This window comes from Ranitomeya imitator, chromosome 2 (genome assembly GCF_032444005.1).
Source record: "Ranitomeya imitator isolate aRanImi1 chromosome 2, aRanImi1.pri, whole genome shotgun sequence".
NCBI classification, from domain to species: domain Eukaryota; kingdom Metazoa; phylum Chordata; class Amphibia; order Anura; family Dendrobatidae; genus Ranitomeya; species Ranitomeya imitator.
The window spans coordinates 772,815,722-772,840,780 of NC_091283.1; the positions used below are offsets into that span (position 1 = coordinate 772,815,722).

The 25,059-nt window shown below is 43.2% G+C and overlaps 1 protein-coding gene across 2 annotated transcripts in view; it reads right to left on the reverse strand.

Moving 5' to 3' along the window:
- LOC138665736 (interferon-induced protein with tetratricopeptide repeats 5-like) overlaps positions 1-8,366 on the reverse strand; it is a 49,729-nt gene extending 41,363 nt beyond the window's left edge. The window contains exons 1-2 of one of the 2 annotated variants that reach the window (XM_069753491.1): positions 8,248-8,365; positions 2,100-3,914 (exon numbers count right to left, since the gene is read on the reverse strand). In XM_069753491.1, the coding sequence (XP_069609592.1) occupies positions 2,465-3,914; positions 8,248-8,318 (1,521 nt within the window). In that variant the 5' untranslated portion in view covers positions 8,319-8,365 and the 3' untranslated portion in view covers positions 2,100-2,464. Of the gene's footprint in view, positions 1-2,099; positions 3,915-8,247 lie in introns of those variants that run through there. The other variant, XR_011318513.1, reaches the window with a different exon arrangement.
- Positions 8,367-25,059: the final 16,693 nt, after the last annotated feature.

Genomic DNA, 25,059 nt, shown 5'->3' on the forward strand with positions numbered 1-25,059 from the left:
CTCCTATAGTGACCGCCCGGTCCTCCTCCTATAGTGACCGCACGGTTCTAATCCTATAGTGACCGCACAGTTCTCCTCCTATAGTGACCGCCCATTTCTCCTCCTATAGTGACCGCACGGTTCTCCTCCTATAGTGACCGCATGGTTCTCCTCCTATAGTGACCGCACTGTTCTCCTCCTATAGTAACCACACGGTTCTCCTCCTATAGTGACCGCACGGGTCTCCTCCTATAGTGACCGCACGGTTCTCCTTCTATAGTGACCACACGGTTCTCCTATAGTGACCACACGGTTCTCCTCCTATAGTGACCGCACTTTTCTCCTCCTATAGTGACTGCGCAGACTACTCCTATAGTGACCGCACGGTTCTCCTCCTATAGTGACCGCACTGTTCTCCTCCTATAGTGACTGCACAGGTCTCCTCCTATAGTGAACGCACGGTTCTCCTTCTATAGTGACCGCACGGTTCTCCTCCTATGGTGACCGCACGTTTCTCCTCCTATAGTGACTGCACGGTTCTCCTCCTATAGTGACCCAACGGCTCTCCTCCTATAGTGACTGCACGGTTCTCCTTCTATAGTGACCCAACGGCTCTCCTCCTATAGTGACTGCACGGTTCTCCTCCTATAGTGACTGCACGTTTCTCCTCCTATAGTGACTGTGCGGACTCCTCCTATAGTGACTGCATGGTTCTCCTCCTATAGTGACTGCACGGTTCTCCTCCTATAGTGACTGCACGTTTCTCCTCCTATAGTGACTGTGCGGACTCCTCCTATAGTGACTGCACGGTTCTCCTCCTATAGTGACCCAACGGCTCTCCTCCTATAGTGACTGCTTGGTTCTCCTCCTATAGTGACCCAACGGTTCTCCTCCTATAGTGACTGCGCAGTTCTCCTCCTATAGTGACCACACGGACTCCTCCTATAGTGACCGCATGGTTCTCCTCCTATAGTGACCCAACGGTTCTCCTCCTATAGTGACTGCGCAGTTCTCCTCCTATAGTGACTACACGGACTCCTCCTATAGTGACCGCACGGTTCTCTTCCTATAGTGACTGCACGATTCTCCTCCTATAGTGACCGCACGGTTCTCCTCCTAAAGTGACCGCACGGTCCTCTAATAGTGACCGTATTGTTCTCCTCCTATAGTGACCGCACGGTTCTCCTCCTATAGTGACCGCATGGTTCTCCTATACTGACCGCATGGTTCTCCTCCTATAGTGACCGCACGGTTCTCCTCCTAAAGTGACCGCACGGTCCTCTAATAGTGACCGCACGGTTCTCCTCCTATAGTGACCACATGGTTCTCCTCCTATAGTGACCGCATGGTTCTCCTCCTATAGTGACCGCACGGGTCTCCTCCTATAGTGACCGCACAGTTCTCCTCCTATAGTGACCGCACAGTTCTCCTCCTATAGTGACCGCATGGTTCTCCTCCATTCCTTGATCATTTAGTCTTCATTTTTGTATAGCAAACTGGGTATAGCACACGGCACTACCTGCTATCACACATCCATAAGTGCTGTGGCCCAGCACACCCAAGGTACGTCAGTGTAATACAGCACATCATTCCACGTGGTTATACCTATAGTACAGGAGTCCCCAACCTGTGGCTTGAGAGGAACTTGTAACCCTCGGGCCCATGTTGTCTGGCTTGCGGCGGCCAGTCAGCTTGGTGCATTAGCACAAGGTTCAGCAAACAAGTATGGAGACAGATGGTGACTTTTGTGAATTGCCCTGCATAGAAGAGCAGATCTGGATGTGTTTATATGGGGGGACAAACATGGTAAACTGGAGATAGGATGACACTGCCAGTTAGTGCATCAATTGAGGCTGGGTGCGATAGTGTGATGAATGGGGGTTAACATGGGATTGTATGGATGCAAGTATACTGCTTATAAGGAAGGGAGGACACAAGGTTTTACTGTGCTCTCCTTTGGCTACTATTGTATCGGCACTCTAGGGCTCTTGGTGTCATACTTTAAGTGGGAGGGATCCTGCTGAATGTGCCTCGTGACCATCTATCAGAGCTAAAGGTGTCTTTCGAGGTAAGAAAGATTGGGGACCACTGCTTTAAGAGATAGTCCTGCACATGAAGTGCTTTCCTTATTTTATTTGTATATTCACAAATTATTATTATTATTATTTATTTATATAGCGCCATTAATTCCATGGTGCTGTACATGAGAAAAGGGGTTACATACAGGGTTGTAGATATCGTTTACAGTAAACACATTTACAATGACGGACTGGTACAGAGGGGAGGGGACCCTGTCCTTGCGGACTTACATTTTACGGGACTACACAACTTATTAATGCACGGAGACACTGCACCACCTCCCCATTCTCTCTCCCTCTTCAACTCTAGCATTTAATTGTTTCCAATATATGTCTTGAAGTTTACATTCATGAAAGGAAAAAGGAAAACATTACATATACAATATCTCTTGTAGTTCACTCCTTTTTCATATTGTCAGCCTTAGCTCACAGAGCTCACTCACATATTCCTCATTGTAAGGGTCATATCTCAAGGCTTTTTCATAGCAATTAATTGCATCATTCCTTTCCCCATTAGTCTTATGGACAAAGCCGAGCAAAGCGTAACCCTTAGCATCACGAATATTGTTCTTAATCTTCTTTGAAGAAATTCTTCTTAGACCCTGTTCACTCCACTCTCTCTCGCGCGAGGGTACGGTGATCTGCAAGCTCTTTTTATAGTACTCGATAGCTTCAGATTCAGACCTCAGACAGAATTCTTTGAAATATCCATAATTTTCATAGATCTGCTGCTTTTCCTCATCTACAAGATTGGTGAATGCTAAAACAGTTTTAAATGTCTCTTCTGCTTTAAGATATTCCTGTGCTTCACGATACATATTTGCCAAGTCTACATGTGCATATACGTATGTTTTCTTGCACTCTAGAGTCTTTTCAAAATATAAGAGGGCATTTTGGATGAGGCCATTTAATTCTTCCGAGATCACTCGTTTGTTATAATTTTTCCCATTTCCAAGTACTTGATTTTTACGCAAGAAATACTTTTTTCTGTAACATAGTCCAATCTGGTGATGCAAAAATCCAGAAGTTGGGGTGAGATCTACTGCAGTTTTAAGGACACGCAAGGCCTCATCTATCATCACAGCTCTTCTGTAAAAGTTTGCAACATATCGAAGCAGATATGGATAGTTTGGAGCTTGCTCTAAAGCTTCTTCAATATATCTTTTTCCCTCATCAGTCCTTTTTAGGTCTTGCAGCTTTAATGCAAGAAGCGCCTTCACCACGGGATCATTTGGATTCTTCTCTACTGCATTTTTCAATAACTCTAATGATTTGCATTCTGAAGCAGCACATCTTCTGCCATTGAAACCTTCCAGTCTGTAGACCACTGTTGCATAACCTGAGTTCCACTCAGGATCTTCTGGATCTAGCTCTAAAGCCTTCTGAAAACATTGTTTTGCTTCTTCATAATATTGTCCACAAAATTTTAGCAGTGACCAACCTTTTTCCCCATAGATTTCTACTATGTCTTGTGAACCTTCCAGTTCTTTATAAATCTGCTCTACTTTATCTACATATTTCTGAGAATTTTCATACTGCTTCATGTAGTAGTACACCCATGCATAATTTCCATAAGTGACCAAATATTTTTCACTGGTCCCATCTGGATTGTTCCCTTTTATTATTTCTTCTGCTATCTCCAAAGTGGTGATAGCTTTTGTGTAGTCCTTTTTCAGATGCATCGCATAGGCCAGGAAATTGTACACCATGTGTTTGTACTTGGTGACAAGAAATTTCTGTTGGTCATACAGTCTTTCTTCTAATTCATTAAGCTCTGTGTCCTGTGGAAGAAGTTTCCAAGTAAAGTGACATTTAAGTTGTAGCAAATGCACCTTTAATGTCTCCTTTGATGGCCCACTGTAAATATAAATAAGGGAGTTCATTGTTAATAATTATTGATTTAAAAAAATGCTAACACATAATATACACACATGTACAGTACTATTTATTAGTTATGGATCAGTTAAAGTGGAACTATACTTTCAAGAAACTTTTTAGAATAAGCTGTGTACTTATTTATACATATTGTATGACTTTTATTTTAAATTGTCACTATTTTTTTCCCTTTTTCTTACATTTTAGGTTGTAAATCTAATTTACAATTGACTCTGAGCTAGTGGGCAGACACTAGTTGCTATGATGTCTCCCATATCTTGGTAGCACACTAACAGAAGCTGCAGAGGCATGGAGGAAATTATACAACAGTTCTGAGGTGTATGGCAGAGCGGTGGGATAAGTCATGATCTGCATAGTCTATTTCTCTGCTGCTCAATCTGCTCCTCTCCTCTTCTTCCATAGAGTTCAATATTGTTGTGTAACCTGACTTTCTATGCTGCCAATATGTCTTGCCTTGAACGAGATGGATTTGAGCATTTTTTTTTAGAATAGTTGATTAGTTCATTATGGAATGTAGAAGGTAAGAATTGTCTCGTAAGTGGAGAAAGAAGCAGATTTGTTATATTTACGTGATCTATTGTTTTGTGCAAAGTACATTCCTCCTTTAACATCAGTCTCAATTTACTTTATGTAACTAGAATAGAATATTTTTTACATTGCATGCCATTTACTTATGATGTTATGAAATAGCATTGGTTTGAATGTGATAGTAATAGAGATGAGCGAACCCGAACAGTAAAGTTTGGGGTTCGTACCGTTTTTTTCAGAGGGATGATTCTATTACATTGTTCTGCACCGGACCGGACACTGGACACTTGTCTGGTACCGAGTCCCGAGTACGGACTTCTAAAATTAAGTCTGTGTTACTGTTCGGGTTTGACACCCGAATAAAGCTTGTTGAAAGGCTGCAGCGCAGCCAATCAACAAGCGTTTAGGTTATTGGCACTTCCGGCCCCATCATAGCCATGGCTGTGATTGGTCATCACAACATGTGAGTGTAGGAAAAACAAGAGGGATCCAGGATCCGCTTAATTATGTACAGTTAAAATGTCACTTTTAATTTGAAAAAATTAACATTAAAATTATAAGAACAAAAAAACATGCCAAAAAGATGAGGGAGAAAGGGAGGTAGACTTGAGATGGGAGAGGGGGAAAGATAAAAGGATCTATGCATTTCAAGCTGTAAAGCTCTTAGTCCTGGACTACATCTACATCTAGTATTTTTATGACCTCCGTGATTTTTAAGAACAGTCTCAAGTCTTCTAGGCATTAAATAAACAAGTTGGTGATATATTGCAACATCTATCTTTTTCAAATTTTCAAGAATAATCTGTTTTAGAGTCTGGATGCTGAATGGAGGCTGGTGCTCAACTTGTCTCTCCAGAATTCCCCATAAGTGTTCAATTGGGTTCAGATTAGGAGACATACTAGGTCACTGAGACACTTTCACCCTGTTTTTCAGAAACACAACCATGGCTTTAGATGTGTTTTACATCATTGTCATGTTGGAAAAGTGCATGTCTAGCAAGTGCGTGTAGTGACGGCAGCATCTTCTCTTTCAGTATAGAGCAGTACATCTGTGAATTCATTACACCATCAATGAAATGTAGCTTTTTGGATGATGGATTGAACAGTACTCCGTGATATGTTCAGAGCTTGGGCTATGTTTTATAATTCAACCCTACTTTACAAATTTATCCCTGAATTGTCTGATGGGTTTCTTGGTTTTCATTGTCATTTTTTGTTCCCTAAAAGAAACCTCTGAGGCCTTCACAAAACAGCTGTAGTTATACTGAGAATAAATTATACACAGTTGGATTAAATTTACTAATTGATTTCTGGAGGCAATTGGTCATTCAGGATTTTATTTAGGGGTATCAAACAACAGGGGACTGAATATAAATGCATGTCACAATTTTCATATTTATATTTTTAAAATAATTTGAAAATCATTTTCTTTATACTTCATAAATACTTGCTACTTTGTGTCGGCATAGCACATAAAATCCAAAGAAAATACATTTCAGTTTTGTGGGTGTAACGTGAAAAAATGTGGAATAGTTAACCGGGTATGAACACTCTTTCAAGACACTGTGTGTATATATATACACACCACCACCGCAGATACCTGCTGCAGCCAAAGTCTAGCCCCTAACGGGACTCCTGCTACCCTCCAGGGATCTGTGCCCTTCATGATTTCTACTTGTTTAAAGTGGGGTTTGAGAAAGACCCGGTGGGTCGAAACGTTACCCTGAAAACTTTGAAACACTCTGTAAATACTGCGGTGATATTTCTTAAATTGGTGTTCACTTACAACAATAAATAAAAAAAAACACGTTTTTTTGGCAAAGAAATTTCAAGACTTTCTTTCTTGAGTGCGACTGTTGTTATCCAAGACGATAGTTTGGAGAACCCCTCCATGTTCAGTCTGCACCATCTATAGCGAGAGTGCACGTCTTACCCTCTACTATATATATATATATATATGATATGCAGTGTGTCCGTAAAGTCACGGTGCACTTTTGACCACTCACAGGATCTATTTATAGTTTACAGTTTGATGCCTTTTCTCTGGCCCGATCATATCAGACCTGTTCATGAGGAGAGATAACAGCAACAAAACAAACAATACAAACTAATTTAAGCTGTTGCTGAGCCCCCAGTCAGGTTAACCCCTGAACTCTGATTAATACACTGCCAGGTTATTGACATCAATCAGCCACAAACTTATGCCAGCTGTGTGGTTTTCCATGCTAGTCGAGATTTGGATGGTACAGAAGAAAGTTCAGTGTGTTCTTTGGCTCGCTAAATTCGAATCCGTGACCAAAGTGCTATGTGAATATCGGATCGTTTATAACAAAGCGCCACCACATAGGAATAATATTACTCGGTGAAGGAAACCGGCAGGTTGGTGGAAAAACCCTGTTCTGGTAGGCCATCAGTCAGTGACAAGTCTGTAGATGCTATGCGGGATAGCTACCTAAGGAGCCCTAAAAAATCTGTGCGTGTGTGTGCTCGACAATTACAAGACTACAGTTCATAAGGTGTTAAAGATACTTCTCTGTTTCACGGGGTACAAATTGCGGCTGTTGCACGCTATCAAACCGGCGGATAGACCTAATCGATGCGCGATTACTACAGATATGCTTCATGAGATCGACAGTGATGCAAGATTTTTGCAGAAGATTGTGTTTAGTGATGAGGCGACCGTCCATATCTGAGGACATGTTCATCGCCATAACGTCTGAATATGGGCTGCTGAACATCCAGACTTCCTTACCTGCATGTGGCAAGAATTTCACTGTCATTTGGATGTGTGTAGGGCAACAAATGGAGCCCACATCGAACTGCACTGAATAGGTATGAAACTGGGAGAGTTTTTTCTTCATTTGGAGCAGATTTCACATTTCTATCGCTTTTTGTTGCTTTCCAGTGACTGGTCAAAAGTGCACCATGACTTTACGGACACACTGTATATTATCATAATTAAGTACACTTCAACAGATTTGTAAAGAAACCTTACTGTCAGTTCATGCTTGGGAAAAGCTCATAAACAATACAGCGTTGGCACTGTTTTGTATGGAGAAGTGGGCTAAAATTCCTTCAAGCCTTCATTCAGGACTTATCAGAAATGTTTAGATATAGTGATTGCTGAACAAACTGGTCACACCAGATACTGAAAACAGACTTTTGCTACTCACAGAAAAGTAATATTGGATCATTTTCTCACTATTTTTACCTATTGTTAGATTTTGTTCTTTTTACCTATTTTTAGGTGGTGTGTGAAAGTCTGAAATATATATTTTTAGGTAAAATGTATGCAGAAATATGGAGAATTATTTTCCATATTTTCTTATTTGTCATTATAAGGTAAATTATAAGCTAAATTAAATATCAACATAAATAATTAAAATAAATGTATTGGCAACAAATTTATCTTCATGTAGATTTTTGACAGAAAAATAAAAAGTTGTGGCTGATGGCATGTTGCTCTTGTATGGATGTCGAGGTACTTAACCTTGCACCTTGAGTCATTTCTACCCTATGAAACTCCTATTGTGAACGAACTATCATTTCATGAATTACTATAGTTCTCAATTAATCTGTTTCTATGTCCTTTTTTCTCTACCACTTAAACTTAAGCTTTCAGTTGTGAGATGTCTTCAAAACACAATATAGTTGACATCTAAGCTAATTAAGTAAAATACAAGGCATTAGCATTTCAACTAGATTGGGCAGTTTGGGGTTTAATAAACCCAAACATTCAGTAGAAATATAAAGCTATTTAGTTTACCTCATTCTGATTTCTGTCTTCTCGTCTTTGTGAATCAACGATGAACTTTCCAAGTGTAATATAGTGACCATAACTTGAGGCTTTTATAGCCAGGTCATTCTGGAAAAAAGGTGCTCATCATCACCAGTAGGAGGAGAAGAAAAAGAACAAACGATATTGCTCAATGCCAGTAGACAGAGAATGGAAACTGAAATCATCTAAGCTAGTAAGCGGACACTTGTGATTGGGCCTTCATAGGATCATGAATGGCGCACACTGACCACAAATAAATAAACAAATAAAAAGGATAATTGATAGATAAAGACTCTACACACCAGCATTGCATTGATATAAACCACAATATTTTTTTTACGGTTAATCTTGCATTCATTAAAACTTTAAATAAATATGAAATTAAATTCAACCAATAACAATAGTGTTTCGTTATAAAAAAGGACATGTATGACTCCAATTTAAAGTGAACACCCTTAAAGACCATATTTATATGGAGAACAATCTCATTAATGAACACCACAAAACCAAAGGAGGGAGAACAGGTTGCTGTCAGCTTTTCTTCTTCAAAGACACCGCTGATTGCTTTAGCATTGCCATAATTAGCTTCTTGAGCTTCCTGCTGAAATTATACTGGCTCCATAGTTCTCCATGTGCAGAAACCTCATGATTGTAGAACCTGCTCATGGCAAACAAAGCGGACCTTGGAATGAACTGGAACAGGAGGGTATCAACACTTCGATCGGGGAGACATCCAGTAAAATTAAAAATGCTAGCACGTCCCATGTAGTTCCCACCGCTAGAAGCACTTTTCACCATTTATGGGATCATAAGTATCATACATTCTCACAAAATTCTCACATTCACATATTCTAACTTAAAGGGACTCTGTCACCTGAATTTGGAGGGAACAATCTTCAGCCATGGAGGCGGGGTTTTCGGGTGTTTGATTCACCCTTTCCTTACCCGCTGGCTGCATGCTGGCTGCAATATTCGATTGAAGTTCATTCTCTGTCCTCCATAGTACACGCCTGCGCAAGGCAAGATTGCCTTGTGCAGGCATGTACTACGGATTGAATCCGGGTGTCATTCCCTTCATAAACCCTAAACTTCTGGGTGCACCCTGAGATATTCTCACACAGTTTGTACAGCTTAATTCCATACCTGGCCCTTTTGCTGGGCAGGTATTACCAGAATTTGAGCCTCCCCTTGAAATGTATTAGGGACTCATCCACGCAGATGTCACTTTTGGTTTTATACACCTCAGCAAACTTGTTGCTGAAGTGCTCAATGACCGACCAAACTTTGAAAAGTCGGTCAAAGTTGGGGTCATCCCAGACAGGATATTGTACATTATCATTGTAATGCAAGAATTTGTGGATGGCCTCAATGCTTGACTGGGGTATAGCCATGTGGAACACTGGAGTGTTAAACAAAATGCCAGCACTCCAATATTGCCAAATCTCTGGCCTATTCACTATCCACATGTAAAGAACCAGGGCCCAAAACTTAATAATTTCTATGGCATCTACAGGGGTCCAGTTGGTAAATGATGAAGTCGGATTTTGGGGTAAAAATTGCTGGGTGTACACATTTGTTTGTGACACCACGAGTTTTAGAAAATCTTTAGAGAAAAGGACTTTGAAAAAGTAAATTTCTGTGAGGTCGATGGTTGTCAAATTGGATTCTTCTTGACCCACAAAATCAGCAATCTGTGGCTCATAATTTTTGGGAGGTGAGGTCTATACGAGGTCAGTAATGGTGGGCGCTGGTTCAGTTTCTGCCCAGTGGCATCTGCGTGGCGGTTCGGTATCACTGGAGGAAGAGGAGTTGGAGTCGGAAAAATAAAGGAAGGTGGGATCCTCTCTCTCACTGTCAGTGTCGGAGGCATGGAAAGCGTATGTCTCTTCCACTGAATACCGGATTTGGGACGAGCGGGACAACATTTTTTTAACATGTGTGTGTTTGTACCAAATTTTTTTCAGGTGTGTTTGTGAGTGCTTGGTGTACTTTTATTTTTTATTTAGAAGAGAAAATAAGAAAAGAATATCGAAAAAAAAAAAATATAAAAATTTACTAAACTTACTAAACGGACGTCAGTAAAAAGCAAATTACTCAGCGCCCGCAGCTGACACAATCCTGATTCAATTCAGTAAAAAATAGTGTAGTAGTTGACAATTACTATGGTATATTTTATATATTTTATTGTCACTAATCTAAATTTTTTTTTATTGTTTTAAAAAAACCTTCAACAACTGGAGGTTGATCAGTGATGTTCAACAGTGATTAGCGCTCAACGGCTGCGGGACACAAAGATGATTATTTTTTTCCACGCGGACACTAACTCAATTCAGTAAAAATACCGTAGTAGTTCCAAATTACTGTGATATATTTTACTGTCCCCAATATAAATGATTTTTCATTCTTTTTAAAAAAAACTCCACTAATCGGAGATTGATCACTGTTGTGTGTCAGTTATCAGTGCTCAATGACTGCGGGACGCGCGGATTCTTTTTTTCACGTGGACACTAACTCAATTCAGTAAAAATACCATAGTAGACGACGATTACTATGTTATATTTTATTGTCCCTTATCTAAATTAATTTTTGATTCTTTAAAAAGAAAAGACTCCATTCAACCGGAGGTTGATCATTGATGTGCAGCAGTGATAGAGCAAAAAAGTGGTGACAGACTCCCTTTAAGGAGCATTCTCCAGAACAGGCATACATACACACACACACACACACACACACACACACACACACACAATAACAAGTTTATACTAGTGCATGGCCGAGTGGCCATGCAAACCTTTTATAGCTGTAGCTCTTCAGGACCTTCCTAGTGGTCCAATAGGAGCCGCTGCAGGACCTGAGCATGTGACCACCGACCTCCAATGAGAGGTCAACCCGTGGGCATGCTCAGTAGGGGAAAAGCAGGACTTAGTCCCTGGAATGTCTGCTCGCCACTAATCAGTGCTGGCTACAAGGGCTGAGCATGGAAAGGCAGCAGTAACCAAGCGCACAGTGTCAGCTTGAGCCAGACGCTGGGATCGATGTTTCTGCTGAGCAGGTTACACTGTGGCTGGAAGAGAATGGGAAACCACAGTGGACATGGTTCAAGATTCCCCCTGTTCAGTGGCGGGAACTTGACACCTAACAGCAGCCACTGTGACATCCCCTTTAAGTGCGACCGGACCCGGTATCAAGTATCCCAAGGCCCAGGCATGCATCTCACATGCAAATAAAACATGCCATTGAAATTTTAACTACAGAATCAAAGCTTTTCTGTACTATTAGGGCAGTGTTCCCCAACTCCAGTCCTCAAGAGCCACCAACAGGTCATGTTTTCAGGATTTCCTTAGTATTGCACAGGTGACTGAATGCTTGCCTGTCCAGGTGATGCAATTATCACCTGTGCTATACTAAGGAAATCCTGAAAACATGACCTGTTGGTGGCTCTTGAGGACTGGAGTTGGGGAACACTGTATTAGGGTATGTGCACACGTCAGGATTTCTTGCAGAAATTTTCCTGACAAAAACCGGACATTTCTGCCAGAAATCCGCATGCCTTTTTTTTTGCATCTTTTCATGTGTTTTTAGACGTGTTTATGACGCATTTTTTGTGCATTTTTCCCAAATGCATAGAATAGCAGGAAAAATGTAAAAAATCCACAAAATTAATGAACATGCTGCTTTTTTTTACCGCGATGCGTTTTTTCGCAGAAAAAAACGCATCATGTGCACAAAACATGCAGAATGCATTCTAAATGATAGGATGCATAATGTATGCATTTTTAATGAGTTTTTATAGTGTTTTTATCACGAAAAAACGCAAAAAAACACGAAAAAACCTGAACGTGTGCACATAGCCTTAAAAAGCATTAAAGACACTTCAATTCTGCGTCAAAAATGCATGAATAAGGGGGAAAAGACAAAAAAGCAGCAAAAAGTAAATCACAGAAAATTGTTATTGTGCCACGTTGTCTGGACACCTGCGAAAATTATGCAGATAAAAAGCAGTAGAGAAAAACGCAGCATTTAAGCTACGTGAATTTAGCCTTAGCATTAGATTTTCATTACTTTTTTATGTGTTTATTGGATGAAAACCATTTTATAGCCGTTTACCGATCACCAAAATATAACCTGTTCATAGGGTCACAGGGATACCAAATATGTCTGTATTTGTTACTGATTTGTAGTGTCTTTTTAATTATATTTTTAAGTGCATTAAAAATTACATTTATGTAATAGCTTTTCATTATTTTTTAATAAGGAAAAAATATGTCATTTACATTTTCCCTCCAGGCATAAAATTCACTCATATATAGGCATGTATCTCTATGTACCAATATAATCTGACTATAGTTTCAGATGCACATTCAAATAAAGAACATTATCCCATATTTCTCAGTGCAAGCCATGGTCCACAGCTTTTGTCACTGCCTACAAAGATGCAGATAAGGGCTAACATAGCTAGCATAGCCCCATGCGGGATGTAAGCGGATCAATGCATTCCTATGTGTGCAGAATCACCGCGATTCTGCACAAAAGAAGTGACATGCTGCGGAATGTAAACTGTTGCGTTCCCGCGCGTTTTTTTCCACAGCATGTGCACAGCTTTTTCGGTTTCCCTTAGGCTTACATTGAACTGTAAACTCATGGGAAACTGCTGCGGATCCGCAGCAAAATCCGCACCGTGTGCACATAGCCTTATACTCAGCTCCGATTCTGGTGCCGTTTCATAGAGATTTGAAAGGAGTTGTCTGAATAGTGAACAAACTTTTTAATTGAATGTAAGAGTGTGATGAGCATAGAGCTGCTAACTCTGCCTTCAAGAAGAAGGAGAATGGAGCAACGAAGATGGCAGGAGAAAAGACATCTCACGGAGTAAGTCGAAGTTGTGACACAGCCCTGATTTCCCAGGAAATTGAGACAACTCTCTCAAATCGGGACAGTCCAAGCGTTGTGCCCATCTACTCTAATGCACACTAATCCAGAGGAAATCAAGCCCATCTACTTCCCTAGGCTGCCTTCCCCTCCTCCGTTCTGTTGCCCTTACCCTCATGAGCCCTCTTCTGCTGCTCAGCGGTGCTGCCAACATCGCTGCCTGCCTGAGGGCCTGAAGCCACAGCCTCTCCTACACTTGACTGCGTTACATGTGGAGTGACCACCAGGGTCTAGGGGTACTCGGTACCGGTCGTCATTCAAAGGGTGGTCACGGTGGCAGCGACCATGGCCCTGGGCCTCCAAATTAAAGGGAAGGTCTTTAAATGGGTTTTTAGAAATAAGAATGTCCGTGACACCACCTGTGGTATTCGGTCAGAGGTGAATACACGCTTTAAGGGGTCCTCTGGGGAGTGATGGCACTGCAACAAAGATGGTATGTCTTCCCACAGATGAAGCTGGATCCCCAAGGCTCCCGATGTAGTAGGGAAAGATGGTGTGGTGCCAGAAATAATCAAGAGGACACAAGGTTGCAGTCTCTTTACCTGTTTATTGGTGATACATGGCCACAGTCTAGGGTACCGGTAACAGGTGCTGATGAGGTCCGGTCGGCCTGGAAGCGATTATGGATCCCCTTTTCCAGGTGAGGTGGTAAGCCTTCCTTCTAGCGCTGTAAGGCGAGTCCCTTGCTGCCTAAGGCTCCACAAAAGGTTCTCTCTCACTCTCCGTCCAGGGACGGTACCCGCATGGTAGGCAACGCGAGCCTTTTTACAGGTGTGCCTCAGATGATTCTGGGCTCTGTATGTGGCTGTACCTTCGGATGTGGGTGCGGACAGATGACCTAGAATCTTCTGCCCTCCGGTTCTGCTATGGGGCATGTAGTTCCGCACAGCCTCGGGCTCCGGGTGCCCGGTTCCTGCGCTTCACCTTAGAAGGAGCTCAGTAACAGCTCCCTTCCAGCTCCTTGATTCTCCTGTGCTTATTCCGTCTGGTACGTTACAGGTGTAATGCCATCTGCTTCTCCTCTTTGGCTTGGAGTTGCAGCAACACGTGGCTGCATGGCCCCAGCTCCTCTCTCTCTCCCAACTGTCTGCTCCAGACTCCTTCCTCAGACTCAACTCCCTAATTCCTCCTCCAAGCAAGAATATATATAGCTGGTGAAGTTCCCCTGAAATCGGGTCCAGAGCTCCCCCTTTTGGCCTGGAGTCAGAACATGCTGCATGTATTGTGCTACCTGATAAAGAGATCCTCCTCGCTTCCAGGCATGGCTTCACCAGCCCCAAAAAGGAAAGCAACACCACTGTAACAACTGGTTTCCTGGGGTGTTACACATACACCTGGCTAAGTTCTTTGGCCCCTCCTCCTCCAACAGTGAGATGACTCTGGCTTTTGGCTTGATGTTCCAGAGGTGAGAGACACCTGTGCTCCTTCAAGGGTGGGATTCCTCACATGTTTGCAACCTGGCTGGATGATTGCTGGCTCTGATGCAAGGCAAGCTCTGTGCGGCCCCCCGTGCAGTCTGCTCCTGACTGATCGCCCTCTCCTGGGCAGCTTCCTTTCAGCTACATTAACAGCCCAGAAGGGCTCCTAGCTGCACTCCCCCAACTGTCTCATGCCCCCAGTTACCTTATATTAAAATAATGTGTATAGGTGTCTCCCAGCAGCCTCCAATTAGATTTCCCCAGACTTAAAGGTACAGCGGCTTATCAATTCTTCTTTGCCCTCATATACTAAGACTGGATTAAGCACCGTTTGACATTTTTAGAGTTATTCCCATACTTGTGGGAATATACTGTAGGCCACTGCTGACACCTAGTGGCCACCCATTTTATTTACACCTTCAGTCAGAAAAGTTACTGCTTAATAATAATAATAATACTACTACTAATAATAATTTTTATTTATATAGCGTTTACACAACTCATAATTTTCCATACTGCCCAAAACAGCAAAATATCAGACTTTACTCTCATTAACTGGCTATATCTTTCAATCTGAATCTAAGACTGCAATAAATAAACTGCAATAAAGGCAATAATGCTAATCCTGACCGGCCGAAGCCCAGAACTTCCGTGATGATTTAACTCTTTCTCCTCTACACCCTTTAAAGCTCAATGCACAATATGCTTTCCCTTTGACTCACTCAGTCAGAGCTGCGCTATAGCTACCAGATTATACAACAATTGATAACCGCCCTCATGCTGAAATCGAGCAGAAACACTTTGGCGAATCCTAACCTCAGGGAGCCAAGATCATGAATGCCAAATAGCGTGTTGTCTGATGGGTGCTCGGGTTCTTCACATTGTGGATTGGACAGACATATTGCTAGGTGCAGCTGGGTAAAATCCAGTGGTCATGGTACATATCGATGCCAATGACAAAATCAGAGGGAAGTGAAAGGTCCTTAAAAATGATCACAGGGAACTAGGAGAGAAGCTGAAGTTCAAGACCTCCAAGGTGGTGTTTTCAGAAATACTGCCGATGCCACGAGTGTCACTAGAAAGACAGCAGGAACTTAGGGAGAAAAATAAGTGGCTTAGAAATTGGTGCAGGAAAGAAGGGTTTGGGTACATGGAGAATTGGGCCAACATCTTTGTCGGCTACAGGCTCTATGGTAAGAACGGGCTGCACCTCAATGGTGAGGGTGCAGCTGTGCATGGGGAAAAAATGGTCAAACACATGGAGGAACTTTTAAACAAGGATCTTGGGAGAGTAGTTCTCCTAAAAAGGGGATAGATACAGTAGACAGAGTGAAATAGTATGGAAATAGTAGGGATTAATAAGGATTTATGGGGGCTGGAATATTCAAGGCGGGCGGCCCACAGCTTCAGGAAGATGGCCGCAGGGAAACCAGTGATGCACTCTGCTCACCGTGGACACTAGGCCGCGGCGCCGCCACATTTCTGCCACAGGTATCCTGAAGAAGGGACCCTGCTCAGGTGCACTCCACACTGCCCACCACCGCAGCATCGCCACCTCTGCCACTGCCGGCATTCTGAGGATGGGACCCTGCTCCAGCTCTGCCTCACCACCGACACAGGACCCGCAGCATCGCACCCTGGGACTGCATCATTGCCCCACATCTGCCGCCGCCGGCTTCCTGAGGAAGGGACCCTGTCTTCTCTGACCCCGCTGTACTACTGCCGACTCTCAGGTAAGATACCTTAAATTCAGACAATATGACTGACCCCATCTTATAAAAATATTTTTCTGCTATTTTCCACCCCCAAATTTGGGGTGTATCTTATGGTCCGGTGTGTCTTATAGTCCAAAAAATACGGTATATGATAATAAATTCTGTTTTATCTATAAGTGGTTTACAGTAGCAAAAACACCTATTTTATGGGGCAGCACAGGCAGTGTGCAATAGCTTATTGTGCATTCTTCCCTATAGCCGGGAATGGCAGAAGTATCATTTGATTTGACCACATACTCTGTTTCCTGTTTTTTTCCCTTACACTTATTGCTTCTTAATTTTTTAGAGGGTTATTGATGTGACTACAAATCTGGGCTGCACATCTCCTTGAACATAGAGTTTTCACTACAAGATATTTATTTCTTTGCCAGTCCTTTGGGTCTGTAATTCTGGGTACCTCCTCAAAATTGTTTTTCTTGTGTGTGTTTTTGTGTAATCATAGTGTGTAGTATGTGGAGGGTGCAATTGGGTCTTTTAGGGCTACCGACACTGAGCGGGGGCGCCATCACATCTTCAACCAGGGTGCCAACCTCCGCTGGCAGGTAAAGGTACCTTCACACTGAGCGACGCTGCAGCAATATAGACAATGATACGACCAAAACTTGATCGCTGGAGCGTCGCTGTTTAGATCGCTGTAGAGACGTCAAACACACCAACGTTCGAACGATGCCGGAGCGATACAGTGACGTAACAGCGACTCACGGATCGTTGTCGCTGGTTGTTTGCTCCACGTCAAACAGCAGTGGTGTAAACGATCTGACAAATTGGAAGCGTAGTCAGATAGGTGTTAGCCTTCTTTGCTGTGAGGCCTGCTACCTCATGCAATAGTTCCATTTTTTTTTTCTCCCAGGCATAAAAAGATGGCACAAACATCAATTTCATAGAGTACTATTGGTAGAAAAAGGAAGGAAGGTAACACAGGTTGTTGACTGAGATATTGACTCACAGTAGAACATTTTATAATGGCACAGAAGCAGTTGCAGCGCCCCAGGGTCCTGGTCGTTGCAGTAATATCATTCTCCTCTAGGGGGAGTGATGTTACGTTTGGAGGCAATAAAGGAGATCTCTTTACCAGGTACCACAAACATGCAACACATTTCATACTCCAGTCCACCAGGGGGAGCTATGCTCCTATTTATTACGGCACTCTTCACACTTAGGTAAAACTGGTGGCCTGGCGAGGAAGTTAGGCAGTTGCTGGCTGAGCTGGCAGTTGGACCCTGACAGGGGTGTGAACCTGTCAGAGGCCCAGACAGAAGGTCACGCAGCTGCGCCTGCCCCACGTGCGGCAGTTCCTAAGAAAGGACACGAAAAGAGAGCTGTATTGTAGAGAGTGAGAAGAAGTCATAGCAAAGGAGTGGATACCAGAAGGAGTTCTGCCCTGCACAGGCTGCCTCCTCCTGAGGCACAGGATCCCGGTAGCCGGAACACCGAGGGAGCAACAGTCCTTTATGCCTTGCTCCAGAGACCGGCAGAACAGCTAAATGCAGGTTACTGATCCGCCCCATACCCAGGAGGCAAGGTGGCACCCATGAGAGGCCGGGGCATGATAGAGTTCCTGTAAAAAGCCTCAAGCCACCGGTCATACGGGTTTGTCCTATCCATATGGGGGACAGAGAGAGAGATAACATCGATAACATCTACAACATCTGAGAGGCTTAGCAGTAAGGTACTACAACACCAAGGACCTAGAGGAAGGCTACTGATTTCCACCTGGATAAGGGAACTCTGGATTTGCCTCCAAACCGTCCGGACTCGGCCTGCCTTGTGATCTGGTGCTCTGGACTGTGGATGCTGAAGCCTTCAGTAAAAAGCAAAGAGACTGCAACCTTGTGTCCTCGTTCTTCACTGCGCCTCACACCATCCACCACCTATACACTGGGAAGCCCTGGGGACATACTTCACCTGTGGGAAGGTATACCATCTAGCTGCCATAACATCACCCCAGCAGACCTCTAAGCAGCGTCAGTCACCCTGACCGAATACCACAGGTGGCGTCATGAACATTTCCCCTTTAAAGACCTTTCCCCTTTTACAATGGACGTCCCAAGGGCCACAGACCGGGTCAGCCACCGTGACATCCCCCCGAGAACCGAAGGACCCGGTACCGAGTACCCCACTGCCCTATGGGGGTGCTCCACAGTCAGCCATTGGTCATGCATGAGGTATCAGGGTCTTGGCCAGCATTTACAGTTTTGAATTGAAATTTCAATGAAGACCTGGTGGTTAAGTCTTCTGTGCTGGGAGCCCTGATACCTCATGCAACAGCCCCAATTTTTTTCCCAGCCACACTCATAAGGCACAATACTCAGTTTCAGAGAGTACTATTGGTAGAAAAATGTAAGGATAGTAACACAGGGAGTTGAGTGAAGGTAAATGTAGGCCTGCCTGTCTGGGAGCCCAAATTACAACGGCAACACACATGAAGGAGATCCAACTTGAATTCTCCACATTTAAAAAAAAATCATTGTCACACATAACTAAAGTGAAATCAATTCCTACAGAGTAGAAACAGTATAACAGGCCTCTGACACACCTTCTACTACAGGCAACCCACCAGATGGAGACACAACTTCGAGTCTCCACATTTCAAAAAAATATTGTCACACACCACTAAAGTGACATAAATTTATACTGAGTAGAAGCCGTTATGGTTTTTTTTTTAAATGATAGATTTTTAATAAGGATTTTAACATGTAAGCAAAGATGATACATCACAGAGACATTAACTCCTTCATGCCCTTGGACATATAGGTACGTCCAAAGTTGTGTCCCTGCATTTGCTGCGGGCTCCAGCGCTGAACCTGCATCTTTTCTTGCTCATGACAGCTGATCAGACTAGCTGTCATGTGTCTCTAACAGCGGTGGGTGGATCTGAGATCCACCCACAGCTGTTAACAAGTTAAATGTTGCTGTCAATCTATGCAGATGAGGGGGAATAAGCTGAGGGGCTGAGCAGAGGGGGGGGGTAAAATGAGAGCTGTGCAGATGGGTTCTCCATACTGTGCTTCCCCCTCCCATGTTCTCCATACTGTGCTTCCCCCAATGTTCTCCTTACTGTGGGTCACCTACTATGTTTTCCATACTGTGCTTCCTCCCCTCCCTCATGTTCTCCATACTGTGTTTCCCCCTCATGTTCTCCATGTTGTTCTTCCCTCATCATAATCGTAATAATACAGTTCATCCTCCCCTCATGTTCTCCATACTGTGCTTCACCTCCCCATGTTCTCCATACTGTGCTTTACCCTCCCATGTCCTCATAGTGTGCTTTACCACCCATGTCCTCCATAGTCTGCTCTCCCCATGTTCTCCATACCGTGCTTCACCTCCCGTGCTCTCCATACTGTTGCTCACCCCCCATGTTCTCTATACTGTGCTTTACCCCCATGTTCTTCATACTGTGCTTCCCCATGTTCTCCATACTGAGCTTCACCCCCCCATGTTTTCCATACTGTACTTCACCTCATTTTCTCTATACTGTGCTTCAACCCCCATGTTCTCCTTACTGTTTCACCCCCATGTTCACCATACTGTGCTTTAACCCCATGTTCTCCATACTGTGCTAACCCCCATGTTCTCCATACTGTGCCTCCATGTTCTCAACCCTATGTTTCACCCCTCATGTTCTCCATACTGTGCTTCATCTCCCCATATTCTCGATACAGTGCTTCACCCTCCCCATGGTCTCCATACTGTGCTTCACCCCCCATATTCTCCATACTGTGCTTCATCTCCCCATGTTCTCCATACAGTGCTTCACCCCCCATATTCTCCATACTGTGCTTCACCCCCCATGTTCTCCAGAGTCCCCCCGCTAGGCTGTATCTTTGGCTCTGAGAGCACTTACCTGCTCCACGATACAGCTTGTCCTTGCTGGCACTCTTCACTGATGTTGGCAGCATGATATGGTCTGCTCATCGCTCTGTCATGACATTAGTAATATGCGCACACTACCGCCGCACATGGAGCTTATTGGCGCTCCTCTGATCGCAGAAGTGTCGATGCGCATGTAGGATGCTTTGAATTCACATCTTAATGACAGAATACAAACGAATGTGGCGCACCCCCTCCTTCCTCCAGAAAAACGCCAATCTTTACCCAGGCACTGCCCCCTGCAAGCCGCCATCCTAGGCACCGGACCTCCAGTTCCTAGTGGCAGATACAGGCCTGATAGTAACCAATAGTTCTTATTTGGATGGGCTCCTACACTCGATCCTTTTAAAATCCACTGTCAGAGATTGACAGCAGCATTTCAAATGGTTAACAGCCACAGTTGTAACTCGGCGCAGGACTCGGCTGATTTACTGGGGTCACACGAGTGTATAAAAAAAATCGGCCCAATCTTCATCCAGGAGAGTAGAACGAATTTTTCCCAATTGTTATCCGTTCTGTGTGCTGCCTGTGTGCTGTCCGTTTCTTTTTACTAAGCAGGTATTAATCTTTTACAGGACCATTTACAGTTTCCTATTTTACAGAATTGTAATGTATACGTAAAATTCAGATACCATACAGAGTCAAATTATAGCATGCTGCGATTTTTTCCTCATACAGAATACAGCTAAGAAAAAATACGCAGATCTGCACTGCCTCATTGAATAACATTGGTCTGAGTGAAATCCGATTGTACTCGTCCTATTTATATGGCCATGTGAGCAAACCCTTAGAGACCGATACTGGCTATCTAACATAGCCAGTATCTGCCATGCAGGGCCAGTTTTAGGCAAAGTGGGGCCCTGGGCAAACGTTTAAAATAGGGCCACAAATGCTAACATATTGCACATCACACATAAGCATTTTGATTGCATTTACTGTACATGTGCTGCGTCCAGGCCACTAAACAAGTGTGCTCAACAATATTGAAGTCATTCAATGCTTATTTCCTGGCCTTTTTACACCAGCTGAAAAACAATGATGGGGACAAAACAATCACAAATAGATCAATCTGTCCCCATACAGTATCATGTTATCAGCAGCATATCTGCAGTTTTTACCAGGCGATGTGCTGCTGAGGACAGTGAGTTTTGTTCCAGCATAAACAATCCAATCACTCTATGAATAGGCATCATTTGGCTTGTTTAGTATAATGCACCCCATAGTCCTCCACATAGCATAATGCACCCACAGTCCTCCATATTGTATAATGCACATCCCATAGCCCTCCATATAGTATAATGTGCCTCGTAGTCCACCATATAGTATACACTCCTCATAGTCCTCCATATAGTATAATACACTCCCTATTGTCCTCCATATAGTATAATACACTCCCCATAGTCCTCTATATAGTATAATACACTCCATATAGTCCTCCATATATTAAAATACACTCTTCAGTACTTCATATAGTATAATACACTCCTTAGTCTCCCCATATAGTATAATACACTCCTCGTAGTCCTCTATATAGTATAATGCACCCCCATAGTCCTCTATGTAGTACAATGAACTCCCTATAGTATAATACACCCCATAGTTCTTCATATAGGATAATGCATTCCCAATAATCCTCAATACAGTATAATGCAGGTCCCATATAGTACATGTAGTATAATGCAGGTCCCATAAATTACATATAGTATAATGCACTGCCCATATTCCGGTAAAGTATAATGCAGACCCATATAGTATTATGCAGCCCCCACAGAGTTTAATGCAGCCACCTAATAGTGCATAATCCAGCCACCCCACAGAATATAATGTAGCCCCCTCATAGAGTATAATGCAGTCCACCCATAGAATATAATGTAGCCCTCTCATAGAGTATAATGCTCTCCCCCATAGAATATAATATAGCACCCCCATAGAACATAATGCAGCCCTACCATATAGTATAATGCAGCCCCCATAGAATATATAGTATCCCCCTCATGATGCAGCACCCCCACAGAATATAATGTAGCCCCCCATAGAATATAATGCACCCCCCTCATATAGTATAATGCAGACCCCCATAGAATATAATGTAGCCCCCTCATAGAGTAGAATTTAGCCCCCCATAGAATATAATGTAGCCCCCCCCATAGAAAATAATCTAGCCCCACAGTCCTATAGAATTATGGCCACCAGTACTCACTCACTGAGTGAGAAATATATACACAGTATATAATACATATATTGTACATGTACAGCTCTGGCAAAAATTAAGACACCACTGCAAAATTTTCAGTTTGTCTGATTTTTCTCCTTATTGGTATATTTTTGAGTAAAAAGGTAAATTGTTATTTTATTCTGTAAACTACTGACAACATGTCTCCGAAGTTCTGAGCAATACATTTTGTATTTATTTTCTGAAAATGAGAAATGGTCAAAATAACAAAACAAATGCATTGCTTGCAGACCTCAAAAAATACAAAAAAAAAATAGTTCATAATCATTTAGAAACAACAATATGAATGTTTCAACTCAGGAAGAGTTCAGAAATCAATATTTTGTGGAATAACCATGATTTTTAATCACAGCTTTCAGGCATCTTGGCATGCTTTCCACCAGTCTTTCACACTGCTTTTGGGTGACCTTATGCCACTCCTGGTACAAAAATGTAAGCAGTTCTTTGTTTGATGGCTTGTGACTAGTGTTGAGCATTCCGATACCGCAAGTATCGGGTATCGGCCGATACTTGCGGTATCGGAATTCCGATACCGAGTTCCGATATTTTTGCGATATCGGGAATCGGTATCGGATCCATATTAATGTGTAAAATAAAGAATTAAAATAAAAAATATTGATATACTCACCTCTCCGGAGGCCCCTGGACATTACCGCTGGTAACCGGCAGCCTTCTTTGTTTAAAATGAGCGCGTTTAGGGACTTCCATGACGTCACGGCTTCTGATTGGTCGAGTGCCGCTCATGTGACCGCCACGCGACCAATCAGAAGCCGCAACGTCATTCTCAGGTCCTAAATTCCTAGAATGAGGAGTTTAGGACCTGAGAATGATGTCGCGGCTTCTGATTGGTCGCGTGGCGGTCACATGAGCGGCATGCGACCAATCAGAAGCCGCGACGTCATTCTCAGGCCCTAAACTCCTCATTCTAGGAATTTAGGACCTGCGAATGACGTCGCGGCTTCTGATTGGTCGCTTGGCGGTTACATGAGCGGCATGCGACCAATCAAAAGCCGCGACATCATTCTCAGGTCCTAAACGCGCTCATTTTAAACAAAGAAGCCTGCCGGTTACCAGCGGTGATGTCCAGGGGCCTCCGGAGAGGTAATTATATCAATATTTTTTATTTTAATTCTTTATTTTACACATTAATATGGATCCCAGGGCCTGAAGGAGAGTTTCCTCTCCTTCAGACCCTGGGAACCATCAGGATACCTTCCGATACTTGGTGTCCCATTGACTTGTATTGGTATCGGGTATTGGTATCGGCGATATCCGATACTTTTCGAGTATCGGCCGATACTATCCGATACTGATACTTTCAAGTATCAGACGGTATCGCTCAACACTACTTGTGACTATCCATCTTCCTCTTGATTACATTCCAGAGGTTTTCAATAGGGTTCAGGTCTGGAGATTGGGCTGGCCATGACAGGGATTTGATATGGTGGTCCTTCATCCACACCTTGACTGAGATAGCTGTTTGGCATGGCGCATCGTCCTGCTGGAAAAAAACAGTGAATTTTAGAGGGCAGATTTTCCTGAAATAGTTCCGCAGTTCCATTTGAAGAGCCCCTGAGGTACCAATACAGTAGATAACCCCTTCAAGTGACCAGTTTTAGAAATAAAATCCCAATGAGAAATGATTTATGGGTGTTGTGAGTGATGATGTTGAATTCATGGGTATTTTCCAGAAGCAAACACTTAATGGATGTTGCAATCTGAAAATTGCAAACTAGCCTACGTAATGCCCAATACATTGTGCTCAGCTTGTGCTTCTTGAGATACGCACCCATAATGTCAAGTGGGCTATCCCCACTACAGTAATGGCATACATGTGGACTCTAGTTGCAGTTTATGCACAGTGTGGGGCTCAGAAGGGAGGAGCATTTGGATTTGGGAGCACAGTTTTCACATGATTTCTTTGAGGTGGAGCCATGTCTTACCAGCAACTTGGAATCACCCTATATTTCTGATGGACAAATGGAAGATTAATGTATAACAGGATATCCGCAATTCTGCGCTGCAGACTTTACTACTGGACAAAGATTGTAGGACAAGAAAAAGTAGAAATGATTGCATCAGCAGAAACTGCATAACAAATCTCCTGATTCCTGAGGGGAAGACATTGGAAGAGAAACCAGCTCAGGTGACAGTTGTGGCATAGTTAATAATTATGAAAGGCCCAGGAGGGCAATGAAGAGGAGAGGTTTGCGCCTGAACATGTAGCAGGACAAACACGTGGTGCTGCAAGGTTAGCTTATGTCCTCCACTTCGATTGACCAGACCTGAGTGAAAAATGGAGTGACCAGACCTGAGTGAAGAAACGAGTGACCAGACTCAAGTAGAGTGTCGAGTGACCAGACCGGAGTGAAGGGTCGAGTAACCAGATCGGAGGAGAGTGACCAGACCTGGGGAGCCAGAACATGAGATGGGAGACCAGAGCTCAGAACTGAGGTAGCAGAACCAAAGCCAAGAGAGATTATATAGCCATTAAAGAGGGACGATTATGTTAGCTGTGACTTCTGGTGTAGACGTACTCTACACTGGGGACGAATGTGGCCAGCCTAATGGG